The sequence below is a fragment of the Malaclemys terrapin genome, chromosome 20, assembly GCF_027887155.1.
Source record: "Malaclemys terrapin pileata isolate rMalTer1 chromosome 20, rMalTer1.hap1, whole genome shotgun sequence".
Classification (NCBI taxonomy): domain Eukaryota; kingdom Metazoa; phylum Chordata; order Testudines; family Emydidae; genus Malaclemys; species Malaclemys terrapin.
In genome coordinates, this window is record NC_071524.1 from 6,280,461 (window position 1) to 6,298,116 (window position 17,656).

Genomic DNA, 17,656 nt, shown 5'->3' on the forward strand with positions numbered 1-17,656 from the left:
AATGACTATTCCTTACCAAAAGCTATAGCCATATGCAGAGGGGGATTCTTAATGTTCAGCTGTTTGTCTTTTAAAATAATAAATCTCTGAACATTCCCAGGACTTCAAAGCAGTCGTTTAAAATAAGTGATGTTTTGCTGGGGAGAAAATGCCCATCAAATGTAATCCAAAATGGGGTAGATTGGATTGTCCATCAGTGGAAGGGTTTAAATCAGGAATGGAATCTTCCCAAAAGATTTGCTGTAGCTCAATGAGACGTTACAGGCTTCATGCAGGGATATTTTCTGGTCTGTTTTATGCAGGAATTCAGATTAGATGATCACATTCTGCCCTCAATCTATTAAATTTCATAGAGTCAGAGAACATCAGGGTTGGAAGGGACCTCAGGAGGTCATCTAGTCCAACCCCCTACTCAAAGGAGGACCAATACCCAGACAGATTTTTGCCCCAGATCCCTAAATGGCCCCCGCAAGGATTGAACTTACAATGCTGGGTTTACAGGCCAATGCTCAAACCACTGAGCTATACCTCCCCCCTTGTGTGAGCACTTTGCCCATCCCATCAGCATTGTCTTCATTAGTGTGATTAACTAGTGGTAGAAAGGTGTGATTTATGGATGAAGAGGTGAGATGATGTATCCAGAATTTTTAAAGGTGACCTGAAAAAGATCAGATCATTGGTTTTGTGACCATTTTTGCTCCTTTGTGCTCAGTCAAGGCCTGGGAGGTATTTTATTCCTTTTAAAATGATAAAATATGGCTTTAGCCCTAATTTTCCCAAAAGAATCTGTGGGGAACTGGAGAACTAGTAGCTTTGTTACATCCAAGGAATCTAGCACATGAAATCAGGAGGTTTTTTTTATGCCGGTGACTATAGAATATAAGTGGCTGACTGAGAGAGGAATGTGCTTTTTGTTCAGTCAGTTTAAGCATATTTTCAAAACTGGTTTGTTTTTGTAACATAGCTTAACTCCAGATGCTTGGTGGAAAAGATCTGTTAGTTCAAGAATCAGCAACTCCTGGGCAGATTGACTTTCCTGGGAACGACATGAGGAGCAGAGAGAGGAAAAGCCAGCTTCTTCCTCTGCCTCATTGCTGTGCTGCTGGGGGAAATGTGCTGCCCTCGGGGGCAGAGTCAGGGGGATTCTCCCAAAGCGGCTCCTTTGGTTTTGCTCTTTTCCAGCGTTAGGTTCAGAGACTCTGTTTGTGGGGGGTGTAAACCTGTCTCGGTGGGTTTAGTCCTGGTGGCAGGAGCTGGGTCTGTTCTGGAATGAAGCGACCGAGGGCTTGGCTACACTTGCGAGTTACAGCGCAATAAGGAGCCCCGGGTGCCTGGCTCACTCCCCACACTGGCAAGGCACATAGAGCGCTCTGACTCTGCAGCTACAGCGCGGCTGGTACTCCACCTCGGCGAGTGGAATAACGTTTGCTGCGCCCCCGCTGGAGCGCTGCGGCGCCAGTATGAACGAGGTGTTGCTTTACTGTGCTCTGATCAGCCTCCGGAAATGTCCCATAATCCTTAAGTCAAGTGGCCACTCATGTCATTGTTTGGAATCGGCTGTAGAAATACGGAAATGCCCGTTGAAAGCTCCGTTTCTGACAGCTGGCTGCTTATCAAAGCAACCATTACTGTGGAATGATGTGTGTGAGGGAGAAAGGCGGTGGGGGGTGGGTGTCTGCTGCCTTCTGAACTTACAAGACAGCCTCCCAAAAACCCACTCTCTCTCCCCCCACATACACACAACACACTCCCTGTCACACTCCCCCCACACACACACACACTTGAAAAGCACGTTGTAGCCACTTGCATGCTGGGATAGCTGCCCATAATGCACCGCTCCCAATGCTGCTGCAAGTACCGCAAATGTGGCCACGCCAGTGCGCTTGAAGCTGTCAGTGTGGACAGACTGCTGCGCTTTCCCTACTGCGCTCTATGAAGGCTGGTTTAACTCAAAGCGCTCTACATCTGCAAGTGTAGCCATGCCCTGAGTGTTTTCAGCATCACGGTGTCTAGAACATCTGTATGCAGGGAAAGCGCCTGCTGCGAATTGGGGAATGAAATGTCCTAAAGCCCCCCCAACCCTTCTCCCTCCCTGACAGGCTGCAGAATAATGTCTATGATTCACTGCAGCTCGGTGGCTCCCAGACTTGAGTGGTTCACATCCCCCCTCAAACACATGTGGATAGAACGTCAAGCTCTCTCTGTGCCTGGGAGTCACATACCATAGTTTGGGAACCTCTGCTCCAGATCATCCTGTCCTCCAGGTCGATGGGGAAGGGAGACGGCTGTTGGGGAGCTGTGGGGCAGGGGGTTCATCTGGATGTGGGAGAGGGACATTAATACAGGAGGAGAAGAGAAGGGGAAAGGAAAAACCTTTTGGGTCTTTTGCTTTTTACCCAACAAACACAATATGGAGAAATCACAGCTGGGTTCCAAATAACTAACGATACCCAAACACACAAGGCCAAGCTACAAAGGCACCGCTGCCTGGACTGGTTTCTGTAAGCTCAGTGTCTGCCTGCATTGCAGCTGGAGGTGTAATTTCCAGCTTGGGTAGGCATATCCTGCACTGCGTGCACCTGCTCCCAGTGTGTGCGTGTGTGAACCTGTTCCCAGTGTGCGTGTGCACCACATCACAGTGACAAAACTCAGCTGTAGCAGTGCACATGCAAAAATGTAGCCTCTCAGTCCCCTGCTGTCAGAGGGACTCTGCCCACTGACCCCCCTTCCCCTGTCCACTCTCCTGCCCCACACTCCCCACAGTCTCCTCTGGCCACCTGTTCCTTTAGGCCTTTCCCTTTACAGTCTCCTACATCCCGTATCTGCCACCCTATATTGGCCCTGCACTCCCTATTCACCTGTCCCCCGCAGCCTCCTGCCCCCCACCTCCCTCTGCCCTCCATTCTGCTCCCCACAGGCCCCTGACCCTCCACAGCCTCCATCCTGCCCCCACCTCCCCATCCCCTCTGCTTACCTTCTCCCCCATTCCTCTGCCCCTCAACCTCATTCCTGCCCCATATTCCATTGCACCCCTCAGCCTCCCCGCCACCTCCTCAACCTCCCTCCTGCCCCCCCATGTCCTCCTGCCTCCTTCAGTCTGCTTCTGCCACATTTCCGTTGTTCCTCAGAGTTTCCCATCCAGTCGAAACCCGCAGCCATATTCCCTGGGGAAAACGTGGCTTCAGTCTCACTGAAAACAATGGGAGTGGGTGGCCATCTTTACTAGTGCAGGGGCAGCTGTGCCACCACACACCAGAGCTGCAGGGAGACGGTAGCTGTTTGGAGTAAGGGCAGTTTGACTCCGTCCCCCCAGTGAGAATAACAGGAAACGGAAAAGGGAAAACAGGCGAGCTCTGTGCCGGGAATCGCGAGATGGTGGGAAACATTGAGCTAAAGATTGGGAGCCTTGTGAGAAAATTGTCAGAGCTAGCAGCTCGGGGTGTCCTGGTTTCCCTGCAGATGCAGATTGTTTTAAGTTAAAGCTTTTGGGAATCGCCCCAGGAAAGTTCTCTGCTCTCGGTGGGCCAGGCGACTCCCAGCCTTGCCCCTGATGGTGCTGCTGTGATTGTGGCTGCGGCAGCAGTTTCTGAGTGGGGGAATGTCTCTGTTCCAGGGGCCGGTTGTGCATTTCACTGAGGGGTAGTGGGCTGTGCTGGACCCCGGCCAGAGACCCTCGACAGGGACATCATGCAGGAGAATTGTGAGGCCGTGACCTTGCTGGTTAAGGATTCCTGTCCCCTCTGTCACACCCAGGGCAGCTTCTGCTCCGGGTTCTTTCTGGGTCCTTAGATTTCAGGAGGATCAGCTCCATAGCCCTCGTGTGAGCGACTGTCCCCTCCACATCCCCACCCATGGGAGAGGAGATTTGGAGATATAGTGGAGAGGCTACTGGCTTCATCTCCATCCCTAGAGCTTCCAAGGGAGAGGGTGGAGGTACCTCGCTGCATCTTTACATGTGGGCATGCACTGACACACAGAGAGATTTTGTGTGTCCCTCCCTTGCCAGGACTGTCCCTGATCTCAGAGAGGGCTCTGGTCTCAGCAGGGCTAGAAATGGGGAAGAAGTTGTGCTACTATGCTGGCCCGAGTCCTAAAATTCCCCAGGGCATGAAAACCCCTGAATCTCCTGCAGGGGGCACCACACGTCTCCCAGGAACCACCTGACCTCCCCAGAGGGCCTTCAGGAACATTTCCTCCTCCATTTGGCTTATATGAAGGCACCCACCCTGCATCAACTCTGTCTCAGAATGACTAAATTGTTAGCTCTTTGGGGTAGGAGTCAACTACTGCTCTGTGTTTGAGGCCCCACTCTTGTCTGGCCCTTTGGCAGAAAGGTAACAAACATGAATAATGATAATAATAAACCCTTCGGCTCACCTATTTTACTTCCTCTGAGCAGGTCTTCCAGTTTTCATCCTGACGTGATCTCCCAGCTGGAACAAGAGGAAGAGCCGTTGGGTCCTGGATCTCCCAAGGCTCTGAGGAAAGAGGGACCCTGAGAAACGTTCATACAGGTGAGGAATTGGCTACATGGGCATGGAAACCATCCGCCATCGACATAAACAGCTGGGATTGCCGCTGAGGCCCTGTGAGGTCCCCCAGCTCTGCTGCATCTCACCCAGGTCACGACTGTGCCCAGCCGGAGTCGTATCCTCATGGGAGATGTCACTCATGGCTTTCGCCTCTCGGCAATTGCTCCCTTCTCCTGAATGTTCGGATGGGGCGTGGCAGCAGAATTGGTCCCCTTTCTGGGGAAGGGCTGGTGGGGGTTTGGGCTCCTGAGTATTCAATCTCCCCAGTAATTATTTTATAAAATAAATAAATTATTTTGATTTCTCCCCCCTCCTTTCCCAGTCCCCTTTCTGAGGTTGCCTCTCCCTGGCACAGGGGATGATTCCTGTCTGGATACTCCCTCTATCCCGGCAGGTGATGGGATGGTGAGTGAAAACGAGGAGACGAATCCTAAGCAGGAAATCCCTGAGCAAGTGGAACCACATGGGACAGCACTGGGACCATCCAAAGGGAACATTTCCTGGAGGGGTGAGCAGGAAGCAGCCTGCGAGGGTCGGTGCGGGCTGGAGAGGCAGCAGGGAACCCCCCAGTGAAGAGACGAGGTAACTCCACTCAGAGAGGTTTGAAGGACCGCAGTGAAACCATGCTCCAGCTTAGAACCCGCACTAAAGAGAAACCGTATGAATGTCCTGAGTGCGGGAGGAGCTTCACTCGCAACTCACACCTTATTGTGCATCACAGGATCCACACAGGAGAGAGGCCCTATGACTGCCTGGACTGTGAGAAGGGGTTCACTCAGGGTGCCGACCTGACGAAGCACCAGAGAACCCACACAGGAGAGAGACCCTATCGCTGCCCTGAGTGCGGGAAACAGTTTGCCACTTTCTCCTCCCTTATTTCACACCGGAGACTTCACACAGGAGAGAGACCCTACAAATGCCCCGAGTGTGGGAAAAGCTTCAGTGCCAGCTCCAACCTTATTGTGCACCAGAGAACCCACACTGGGCAGAGGCCCTGGACATGCCCCGACTGTGAGAAAAGCTTCAGCGTGAGCTCCAACCTTATCGCCCACCAGAGGATCCACACGGGAGAGAGACCCTATAAATGCCCCGAGTGTGGGAAAGAGTTCACTCAGAGCTCCCACCTCCTTTCCCACCAAAGAATTCACACGGGAGAGAGACCCTACGAATGCCTCGATTGTGGGAAGAGCGTCAGCGAGGGCTCAGACCTTACTAAGCACCAGAGGATTCACACGGGAGAAAGACCCTATAAATGTCCTGAGTGTGGAGAAAGCTTCAGCCAGAGCTCCAGCCTGATTAAACACCAGAGAGTCCACACCAGGAAAAAACCCCTATAACTACCCTGAGTGCGGGATAAGTTTCCAGCTGAGCTCCACCCTTATTGCTCATCAGAGAATCCACACAAGAGAGACTCTATAAATGTCCATTCTGTGGGGAAGGCTGCAAGTGGAAGATCTCTCTAATGTCCCACTAGACACGCCACAGAGAAGGTGGCAGGAGCTCTCCCTGAATGTAATGATTCTATGCCCTGCTGACGCAACGTACAAACGTGCTTCATTTCAGGATGGTCTAGGTATAGGGGGGCCAGGTGGATGTTTTGGGTTTCAGTGTGGCCAGAGGAGGGAGCACTGGGTACTGGGGAGACGGGTTATTTCAAGGTCTGGGGGGAGCAGGTGTTGAAATTAGTGAGGAGACATTTCTGCAGGGGCCACACACACTTGCCAGGTCAGAGAAGAGGTGAAGATGCCCCATTGCACTTTGCGTCCATGTTGTCTCTGCAGCTCCCAAAGCCTCTCAGGGTGGGGGTGAGGGCAGGGGATGCTGTTGTTATAATTATTGGTGTCATGGCCCATGACCCTCTGCACCAGGCACTGTGCAAACATGGAATGAAAAGCCAGTCCCTGCCCCAAAGAGTTTACAATCTAAGTGGAGAAACGGGACAACAGATGGAGACGGACAGATGGGGGGCGGGGATCCAAGAAAGAAGACAGTATTGGTAGCATGACGGGTAGCATGCTCAGCATACCAGCACCCTAACCACTGTCAGGTTTTTTTGCAGGCCTCACAGCAAAGGAGAGTTTTAAGTTTTTCAGGGAAAGAGTGGGGGGCCCTGTGGGTCCATAGTCCAAAGCCACAAGAGCTGCTGATCCGAAGTGAGAGGATGGACTCTGTAAATGCAGGGGCTGGAGACTGGGGAATTCAAGGGGGAGATTCCCAGAGAGATGGGAGATTGCCCTGTTCCTGAGAGTGCAGTATGGTGTAGTAGTGAGAGCAGGGGGAATTGGGCCTCAGGAGTCCTGGGTTTAGTTCCTAGCTCCAAGCGGGAGTGTGATCTAGTAGTTAGAGCAGGGTGGGGGTGACTGCTGAGCTCAATAACCAGCTCTGCTAGTGTCACTTCATCCCAATCACTTCCTCTCCTTTCTCTGCATGTGCCTCTTCCATCTGTGCAATGGGGATAAGTCACACACCATCCCAGGGAGTCGTCATTAATTACTGTGTGTTCAGAGGCTCAGGAGGACAGAGGTGCCAAGGGAGGGGAAGTGTCATTGTTACTGTGTTTCATTATTATCTGATCCTCTCCCATCCCACCCCAGCTGTCTCATTAGTGGAAGGGGAAGGGGAGGGTTTCATCTGTTTCTAGGGAGGGGCTCAGCTCACATTGTCACATACTGGGCTTATTCCTGAACTAACTGCCCTGGGAGGGCTTTTCTTTTTGTTTCTGGATGGGGCAGGGGAGAGGTGGGGTCCTGTTTTTTTGGTTTTCTGCAATAGCAGAGACTGGATCGAATGACACAGAAGCCCCCTTCCAGTTCTATGTTCCTGCTTCTGGAAACGCAAGTTTCAGAGGAATGTTTATGTCTTGCTAAAGTTTTTACCTAATTGGATTTTGATTTTCCCAGATAAATTCCTAATAAAATGTTTATTGTGAATCCCTCGTCTCCCTAAGAATTTCCTGTTCTCGAGCTCTAGATGTGGGGAGCGAAGTGCCAGACAGGGACATTCCCCAGCCCCCCTGTTATTTTCTCCCCATCAGCAGGAATTACTGGCTCCCCCATATCCAGCCATTCACTGATGTCTCTGCTCCCCTGATGTTCGAAGTGGGGTCCGGGTGCCTCCACGTCTTTCTTCTTGCAGCCCTTTGTGCCTCAGGGCTCAGTCTCTGTGTCCTCCCTTCCCCTCTCCTGGGGGTTAATTGCTGCAGGGGTTAACAAGCCACCCAGGCAGAATCCAGGTGCTCCAGCTGGGTGTGAGCCCCCAAGGCCAGTTCCCAGTGGGCTGGAGCCAGGCACATGGCCAGACGGGGAGCAGCCCAGCTCCTTGTCCCCAGCACCGTCTCCAGCATCTGTCCCCACTCAGCTCTGTGCCCAACGGGTCTGAACAGTGACCTTTTCCTGTGGACACAGAGCAGTGCAGGGCTGTTTACGTCCTGACCACACTTTATCCCAGCATCCCTGTTCCTGAGGCTCAGACCCTGATGGACACTGAGTCAGAGACCCATAGATCAGCCAAGGTTGGGAGTTCGTTTCCCCAGGAATTGAAACTAAAATAGCTAAAAGAGATTATTGTTAATCACCTAGGCAAGAATCTCTCATAATTTGCCTATGATTAAAACCTCTCTGTCCCTCCCAACCTAGCTAAAAAGAACTAGTTACCAAGGCCTGGTCTACACTACGGGGTTAGGTCGAATTTAGCTGTGTTAGGTTGATTTAAAAATTAATGCGTCCACACAACCAACCCCGTTCTGTCAACCTAAAGGGCTTTTAAAATTGACTTCTGTACTCCTCCCCGACGAGGGGAGTAGCGCTAAAATCGACCTTGCTGGGTCGAATTTGGGGTAGTGCAGATGCAAATCGATGGTATTGGCCTCCGGGAGCTATCCCAGAGTGCTCCATTGTGACCGCTCTGGACAGCACTTTGAACTCCGATGCACTAGCTAGGTACACAGGAAAAGCCCCGGGAACTTTTGAATTTCATTTCCTGTTTGGTCAGCATGGCGAACTCAGCAGCACAGGTGACCATGCAGTCCCCCCCAGAGTCGTAGAGCATAGAATGTTTCTACGCTCCCCTATCATCTCCGTCCCTGAGGTTATCGCAGATTAGAAGGCGAAAAAACCTCACTCGCGAGGACACATTTTCCAAATTCATGCAGTCCTCTCGCACTGATAGGACACAGCTTAATGCCTGGAGGCATTCAGTGGCAGAGGCCAGGAAAGAATTAAGTGAACGTGAAGAGTGGAGGCAGGATGCGATGCTGAGGCTAATGGGGGAGCAAACAGACATGATGAAGTGTCTATTGGGGAGCAAACGGACATGATGAAGCGTCTGTTGGAGTTGCAAGAAAGCCAACAAGAGCACAGACCCCCGCTGCATCCACTGTATAACCACCTACCCTCCTCCCCATGTTCCATAGCCTCCTCACCGAGACACCCAAGAACGTGGGGGGAGGCTCTGGGCACCCAGCTACTCCACTCCAAAGGATGGCCCAAGCAACAGAAGGCTGTCATTCAAACAGTTTGATATGTAGTGTGGCTACAATAAGTAATGTGGCCTTCTCCTTCCCTCCTCCCCAGGGTCGGCTCCAGGCACCAGCTTAACAAACAGGTGCTTGGCGCGGCCAACCGAGAGGGGCAGCACGTGTGGCAATTCGGCGGCGGTGGGTCCCTCACTCCCTCTGGGAGCGAAGGACCTGCCGCCAAATTGCCGCCGCTGATCGCAATCGTGGCTTCCCCCCCCCCCCCCCCGAATTGCTGCCGCCGATGCATGGTTTCAAAACAATAGTTACTTTATTTCGAAGGGGGGTGGGTGATTGGCTTACAGGGAATTAAAATCAACAAAGCGGGTGGGTTTGCTTCAAGGAGAAACACACACAACTGTCACACCAAAGCCTGGCCAGTCATGAAACTGGTTTTCAAAGCCTTTCTGATGCGCAGGATGCCTTGCTGTGCTCTTCTAATTGCCCTGGTGTCTGGCTGCTCAAAATCAGACACCAGGCAATTTGCCTCAACCTCCCACCCCGCCATAAATGTCTCCCCCTTACTCTTACAGCTATTATGGAGCACACAGCAAGCAGCAATAACAATGGGAATGTTGGTTGTGCTGAGGTCTGATCTAGTCAGCAAACAGCGCCAGCGAGCTTTTAAATGTCCAAAGGCACATTCTACCACCATTCTGCACTTGTTCAGCCTATAGTTGAACTGCTCCTTACTACTATCCAGGCTTCATGAGCCATGGGAGCAAGGGGTACGCTGGGGTAGGTGCGACTGTGCGGTGCTGCCAGCTGGGAGAGCAGCCTGAGGCAGAAGCTTCCAGCTCGCATGATATTCCAGGCAGGACTGAAATGAGACGAAACTTAAAGAGGAGAATGACCTGGAGTCTCTGGCTCCCATTCAGTGCTCTAAGAGGAGGATAGCCACATCTGTCCAGGCGCCCCTGATCGACCTCACCAAGGTCTGCCAGGAGCACCCAGGAGACGTACAACAGCTATCAGTCCTACTGCACCATCTGCTGCAAAGGCAAGGAGCTGCTGCTGTGTAGCAATGCAGTACCATGTCTGCCAGCAGCACCCAGAAGACGTACAGTGATGGTGAGCTGAGCGGGTTCCATGCTTGCTGTGGTATGGCATCTGCACACGTAACCCAGGAAAAAAGGCATGAAACAATTGTCTGCCGTTGCTTTCATGGAGGGAGGGAGGCCTGATGACATTTACTCAAAACCACCTGCGACAATGTTTTTGCCCCATCAGGCATTGGGAGCTTAACCCAGAATTCCAATGGGCAGCGGAGACTTCGTGTGGACATACGCAATCGACTGTATAAAATTGGTTTCTAAAAATCAACTTCTATAAAATCGACCTAATTTTGTAATGTATACATACCCCAAGCAAGGGTGACACCCTGTTTTTCTATGCAAAGGAGCCCACTGCACAGTGTGTGTGGATCAAGAGATGGGTGGGGGAGCTGCAAGCTAAGCAAACTAGAAATGACCGGTTGTAAGATTGAAGGTCAAATTGGGCAAACTGTCTGTTACCCCAAGAAATCCAAGCAGCATGTTTCCACCCCAAATTATAAACTATACATTGTTTTCCTTGCAAAGCAAATATACCATGGATAACCTGTCTGTGATTTTATATGATTTTATAAAAATATGCTAATGAGTGTGAATATAATGTAGCTGGCATATGCTTCATGCAAAAGGTCTCTTGTAAGGTATCATTATAAAGCTTATAATCTACTGAGTGTGGTCATCCTATTTGTATAAATATATCACTCTTGAATCTGAAACTAGAAATACGAAATATTACTCTGAGGTCCTATTGTAGTTATGCAAAGTGTGGGCCATTAATGGTGGTTTGGAAACTTAATGGCTCCCATTAACCAGGACAATTACCTGTAGATGGCTCAGTTTTACTTACTCAGTAAGTCTCCCTGTATACCTGTGGGCTGGCAAGTGGGTAATGAAGTCTTACAGTGACATGTGATCATGTCACCTGAACTGGAATCCATCTTTAACCTGGTGCTTTTCCATTGAGAAGGAGGGGTGGGAACCCAGAGGGACAAAGAATTCCCGCCTTATGCAAAAGATATATAAGTGGGTGGAACAGAACAAAGGGGGCAGCCATCATGAGAAATCCCCTAGCTACCACCTGAGCTGGAACAAGGGCTGTACCAGGGAAAAGGATTGTGCCCAGACTAGGAAGGTGTCCAGTCTGTGAAAGAAACATATTGAAACATCTCTGAGGGTGAGATTTTACCTATATTCAGTTCTATTACTGTATTAGGCTTAGACCTGCGTGTTTTATTTTATTTTACTTGGTAACTCACTTTGTTCTGTCTGTTACTACTTGGAACCACTTAAATGCTGCTTTCTGAATTTAATAAAATAACTTTTTACTTATTAATTAACGCAGAGTATGTATTAATACCGGGGGGGGGGGGCAAACAGCTGTGCATATCTCTCTATCAGTGTTATAGAGGGCGAACAATTTATAAGTTTACCCTGTATAAGCTTTATACAGGGTAAAATGGATTTATTTGGGATTTGGACCCCACTGGGAGTTGAGCATCTGAGTGTTAAAGACAGGAACACTTCTTAAGTGCATCCGAAAGAAGTGGGCTGTAGTCCACAAAAGCTTATGCTCTAATAAATTTGTTAGTCTCTAAGGTGCCACAAGTACTCCTGTTCTTCTTTTTGCGGATACAGACTAACACGGCTGCTACTCTGAAACTTCTCAAGTGTGCAGCTTTGGGACATGTGGTTCAGACCCGGGTCTGTGTTGGATCAGACTGGCGTGTCTGGCTCAACAAGACAGGGTGCTGGAGTCCCAAGCTGGCAGGGAAAGCAGTGGCTGGAGTAGTCTTGGCATATCAGTTGGCAGCCCCAAGAGGGTTTCTGTGATCCAACCCGTCACACTGTCTTTCACCCCAAATTAGTATGGGGAACATTTTTGTCTTGTGAGTCAGATCCTTCCATATGGGAATAATGTGTTTTGTTCTATTGTAAACCCTAAATAATGTGACATGTTTATATACAACCAAAGAATGCATGGAGTATGTCCTCCAAATGTAGAAAATTATAAGGGATTTATAGGAGGGACCTTAGAAGTAATAGGATTTGCCTGGCACAAGGAAGAAGGAATGCTGAAAGACATAAATCATGATATAACTTTGGAATATTAAGAGATATTCCTTTAAAGGCTGGGGGAGGATTCTAGATGATAGTAAGGGCTAATAATGAAATACAATTCTTGAACTGAATCAGATAAGAAAAGGATTGAAGACATTTTTTATACACCAGCACCATCTACTGGATATTTGCGGGAGCAGCAGAGAAAATGAGAACTGAAATCTGAGAACTGACTTGGCCCATGTCCAATAGAAATCAGAGCGTAGCCCCCTCCATCGAGCTCTGAAATTAGGGTACGTAAAGCTGAGGTCATCGTGTGCAGCTAGACAGTTGACTGAACCCAGCAAGAAGCTGCAGAATCCTAAGGGCAACAGATGCCTGGACAGGGGCAGTGAAGCCTTCCCAAAAGTGCCCCTTTCATGACCCCACCCTACCCCTTCAACCTGAGGCCCTGCCCCCAGCCTAGCCAGAAGCTGGAGCGGGCTGGGAGCCATGGATTCTCCACCTGCCCAGGTGGAGGGGCTGAGAGCAGCCCCCGATCCATGTCCCCGCCCCATGGGCCCGGTAGCATAGTTAGTGGGGTGCAGGGGAATCAGCCGCTTCCCCTCAGCACATTTCCAAAAAGCAGCGCGCCTGCCAGCCAGCGCTGAACTCCTGCAGGCAAGGGGGGCAGCACGGCCGGAAGAGCCATGGGGAGGGGGCGGCACAACCATAGGTTATCTTGCTGAGTCTGCACTCTCTAGTGAGACCTCAAGTAACCATATTTTACATTTTAACTTCTTTATCCGTCCAAGCAAATTGCCCTAAAAGAGATTGAAAACAATAAGTTTAAGCAATTGTCTAAACTTGTCCCTTTTCAACCGAAGCCATTTGAACAGTAGAAACCACACTCTTAAAAGTGCCTTGAAGACAAATGCATCCTTGGAAGTGGGATAAATGTGTTAGGTAATAAAGCAATGAGAATGGATGATCATAAGTAAACGTAATAAGAAATTTGGGTAGCTTGCATTGTTTCTTGGTATAACTCATAAGCCTCAGCTCCTCTGTGATAATTGCTTTCAAGACTGTATTGTGTGTGTAGTACACACCTAGAACATTGGTTGTGTCTATTGTGACAGGGTCAGGCCAGATGGCTACAGAAGAGTGGTAGAAGGCAGATATATTAATCCCAGATTAAGTGGATCTCTTTTCCCTGGGTAAGCTAACAGGGGCAGTTCCAGAACAATCAGGAACTTGCTGGAACCAGTTAAGGCAGGCAGGCTAATTAGGACACCTGGAGCCAATTAAGAAGAAGTTGCTAGAATCAATTAGGACAGACTGGCTAATCAGGACACTTGGTATAAAAAGGCTCTCACTCCAGTTAGTGAGGTGTGGGTGTAAGGAGCTGGGAGTGAGAGGACGTGCAGCTGGAGGATTGAGGAGTAGAAGCATTAACAGACATCAGGAGGAAGGTCCTGTGGTGAGGCTAAAGAAGGGGTTGGGAGGAGGCCATGGGGAAGTAGCCCCGGGAGTTGTAGCTGTCATGCAGCTGTTCCAGGAGGTACTCTAGACAGCTGCAGTCCACGGGGCCCTGGGCTGGAACCCGGAGTAGAGGGCAGGACTGGGTTCCCCCCAAACCTGCCAATTGCCCTGGACTGTGGGTTCTACCAGAGGGGAAGGTCTCTGGGCTGTTCCCCAACCCACATGGTGAATCTCTGAGGCAAGAAAAGCTGCCAAAAAGCGCAGGACCCACCAAGATAGTGGAGGAACTTTGTCACAACTGGTGCCAGCAGTGGGATTTTGGTTTGCACAGCGTGGTGGAAGAAGGAGGGTGATTTTTAAAAAAAAAAAAGGGGGGGGGGAGCGGGGTTATTTATTTTTTTCACCACAATGGATGATGTAGTGCGGGCACTGATACAAGCCATGGTGGCCCAGCAGGAGGCTACCCGTGTCCAGGCAGCCGCCCAACAGGAGGCAGTACGCCTGCAGCAAGAGACTAATCGCCTGCTAATGCACCAGGCTGCTCAGGACCGTGCTATGTTGCAGGAACTGGTAAGCTAGGTAAAGACCCTTACAGAGCTGAACCGCGGCCATGATGGGACGCAGATCATACGGGCCAGCCATTGGCTGCAGAAAATGACGCGGGAGGATGATGTAGAGGCATACGTTCTGGCCTTTGAGAGGACAGCCCTATGGGAGGCTTGGCCTCGAGATCAGTGGTCTGGCATCCTCGCCCCATTCCTGTCTGGGGAGGCCCAGAAGGCCTACTATGATCTGCCTGAAGAGGCTGCGGCAGACTACCCCCAGCTGAAAGCAGAGATCCTGGCCAGATCTGGGGTAATGACAGCAGTGCGGGCCCAGCGGTATCATGAGTGGAGGTACCAGGAAAACAAAACCCCGCGGTCCCAATTGTATGACCTCATCCATCTCGCACGGAAGTGGTTGCAAACTGAGTCCCGGAGTCCGGAAAAGATACTAGAAGTTCTGGTCATCGACCGATACATGAGGGGGCTACCGCCAGACCTTGGTGCCTGGGTAAGCCAGAACAAACCCTCCACCTATGATGAGGTTGTCGCACTGGTAGAGAGGCGAAGGACGGCGAGGGAGCTGACCCGACCAGTTAAGGAAGAGGCACCCCAGGTTAAACTAGCAGCAGCAAGCCCTAGAGCCCAGGTGGAAAAAGAGAGGAGCTGAAGGCCCACCAGAAGCCACAAAGAATCATAGAATCATAGAATATCAGGGTTGGAAGGGACCTCAGGAGGTCATCTAGTCCAACCCCATGCTCAAAGCAGGACCAATTCCCAACTAAATCATCCCAGCCAGGGCTTTGTCAAGCCGAGCCTTAAAAACCTCCAAGGAAGGAGATTCGACCACCTCCCTAGGTAAAGCATTCCAGTGCTTCACCACCCTCCTAGTGAAATAGTGTTTCCTAATATCCAACCTAGACCTCCCCCACTGCAACTTGAGACCATTACTCCTTGTTCTGTCATCTGCCACCACTGGGAACAGCCGAACTCCATCCTCTTTGGAACCCCTGTTCAGGTAGTTGAAAGCAGCTATCAAATCCCCCCTCATTCTTCTCTTCTGGAGACTAAACAATCCCAGTTCCCTCAGCCTCTCCTCATAAGTCATGTGCTCCAGACCCCTAATCATTTTTGTTGCCCTCCGCTGGATTCTTTCCAATATTTCCACATCCTTCTTGTAGTGTGGGGCCCAAAACTGGACACAGTACTCCAGATGAGGCCTCACCAATGTTGAATAAAGGGGAACGATCACGTTCCTCGATCTGCTGGCAATGCCCCTACTTATACAGCCCAAAATGCCATTAGCCTTCTTGGCAACAAGGGCACACTGTTGACTCATATCCAGCTTCTCGTCCACTGTGACCCCTAGGTCCTTTTCTGCAGAACTGCTACCTAGCCATTCCGTCCCTAGTCTGTAGCAGTGCATAGGATTCTTCCGTCCTAAGTGCAGGACTCTGCACTTGTCCTTATTGAACCTCATCAGGTTTTTTTTTTTTGGCCCAATCCTCTAATTTGTCTAGGTCCCTCTGTATCTGATCCCTACCCTCCAGTGTATCTACCATACCTCCCTGTTTAGTGTCATCTGCAAACTTGCTGAGAGTGCAGTCCACACCATCCTCCAGATCATTAATAAAGATATTAAACAAAACTGGCCCCAGGACCGACCCTTGGGGCACTCCGCTTGAAACCGGCTGCCAACTAGACATGGAGCCATTGATCACTACCCGTTGAGCCCGACGATCTAACCAGCTTTCTATCCACCTTACAGTCCATTCATCCAGCCCATACTTCTTTAACTTGGCGGCAAGAATACTGTGGGAGACCGTATCAAAAGCTTTGCTAAAGTCAAGGAATAACACATCCACTGCTTTCCCCTCATCCACAGAGCCGGTTATCTCATCATAGAAGGCAATTAGGTTAGTCAGGCACGACTTCCCCTTGGTGAATCCATGCTGTCTGTTCCTGATCACTTTCCTCTCCTCTAAGTGTTTCATAATTGATTCCTTGAGGACCTGCTCCATGATTTTTCCAGGGACTGAGGTGAGGCTGACTGGCCTGTAGTTCCCCGGATCCTTCTTCTTCCCTTTTTTAAAGATGGGCACTACGTTAGCCTTTTTCCAGTCATCCAGGACCTCCCCTGATCGCCTTGAGTTTTCAAAGATGATAGCCAATGGCTCTGCAATCACATCCGCCAACTCCTTTAACACCCTCGGATGCAGCGCATCCGGCCCCATGGATTTGTGCTCATCCAGTTTTTCTAAATAGTCCCGAACCACTTCTTTCTCCACAGAGGGCTGGTCACCTCCTCCCCATACTGTGCTGCCCAGTCCAGCAGTCTGGGAGCTGACCTTGTTTGTGAAGACAGAGGCAAAAAAATCATTGAGTACATTAGCTTTTTCCACATCCTCTGTCACTAGGTTGCTTCCCTCATTCAGTAAGGGGCCCACACTTTCCTTGACTTTCTTCTTGTTGCTAACATACCTGAAGAAACCCTTCTTGTTACTCTTAACATCTCTTGCTAGCCGCAACTCAAAGTGCGATTTGGCTTTCCTGATTTCACTCCTGCATGCCTGAGCAATATTTTTATACTCCTCCCTGGTCATTTGTCCAATCTTCCACTTCTTGTAAGCTTCTTTTTTGCGTTTAAGGTCAGCAAGGATTTCACTGTTAAGCCAAGCTGGTCGCCTGCCATATTTACTATTCTTTCTACACGTCGGGATGGTTTGTTCCTGCAACCGCAATAAGGATTCTTTAAAATACAACCAGCTCTCCTGGACCCCTTTGCCCTTCATGTTATGAAGCACTGAGGGAGAAGAGGATTGGGATGTTAGACTGCCCAAGCCAAGAGACCGGGGAACACCTAGGGCTCCATACAGATGTTATGCCTGCGGGGAGTGGGGACACATAGCTGCACAGTGTCCCAATGCCGAGGAGCCTATGCAGTGTAACCTGGGGAACTGGGCAAATCCATGCTCCCTAATCCACCTTGTAGGGGTCTCACTAACCCCACATATGTACACCAATTCAGTGAAACTAAATGGGGTAGTGACCACGGCACTGGTTGATTCGGGGAGTGCTATCACGCTTATCTCAGGGAAGTTCGTGAAGCGTAGTCAGCTGCTGCAGGCTAAACGTACGGGGATAACATGCATCCATGGGACAGTTAGTTACCACCTCACCATCCCAGTAAAAATTGAAATCCAGGGGAACACTACTGAGGTAGCAGCAGATGTAGTCCCTAACTCCCATACCCGGTGCTCATAGGGAGGGACTTCCCAGGGTTTGGAGACTTTCTCCCAGTAGGAGGATTGGAGAAAGATGGGAACCCTTAAGTTAATGAGGCATCCACAGTAGACTGTCAACCCCCCAGTCTTCTCTGAAATATCCCCGGATTTGTTCTCCACTCCTAGACAAGGTAGAAAGACAAAAAGGGAAAGAAGGGCAGCTAAGGCCTTGGGAACCCGAATACTGACCCAAAGCCAGAAGGTCGCTCTCGTA

The 17,656-nt window shown here is 50.2% G+C and overlaps 1 protein-coding gene across 1 annotated transcript; it reads left to right on the top strand.

The window, feature by feature from the left end:
- The first annotated feature begins 5,053 nt into the window (after positions 1–5,053).
- LOC128826399 (zinc finger protein 572-like) lies at positions 5,054–7,438 on the top strand. Its single transcript, XM_054009654.1, is given in 2 exon segments — positions 5,054–5,851; positions 5,853–7,438. Coding segments are annotated over 2 exon segments (795 nt in total). The 5' UTR covers positions 5,054–5,155; the 3' UTR covers positions 5,952–7,438.
- Positions 7,439–17,656: the final 10,218 nt, after the last annotated feature.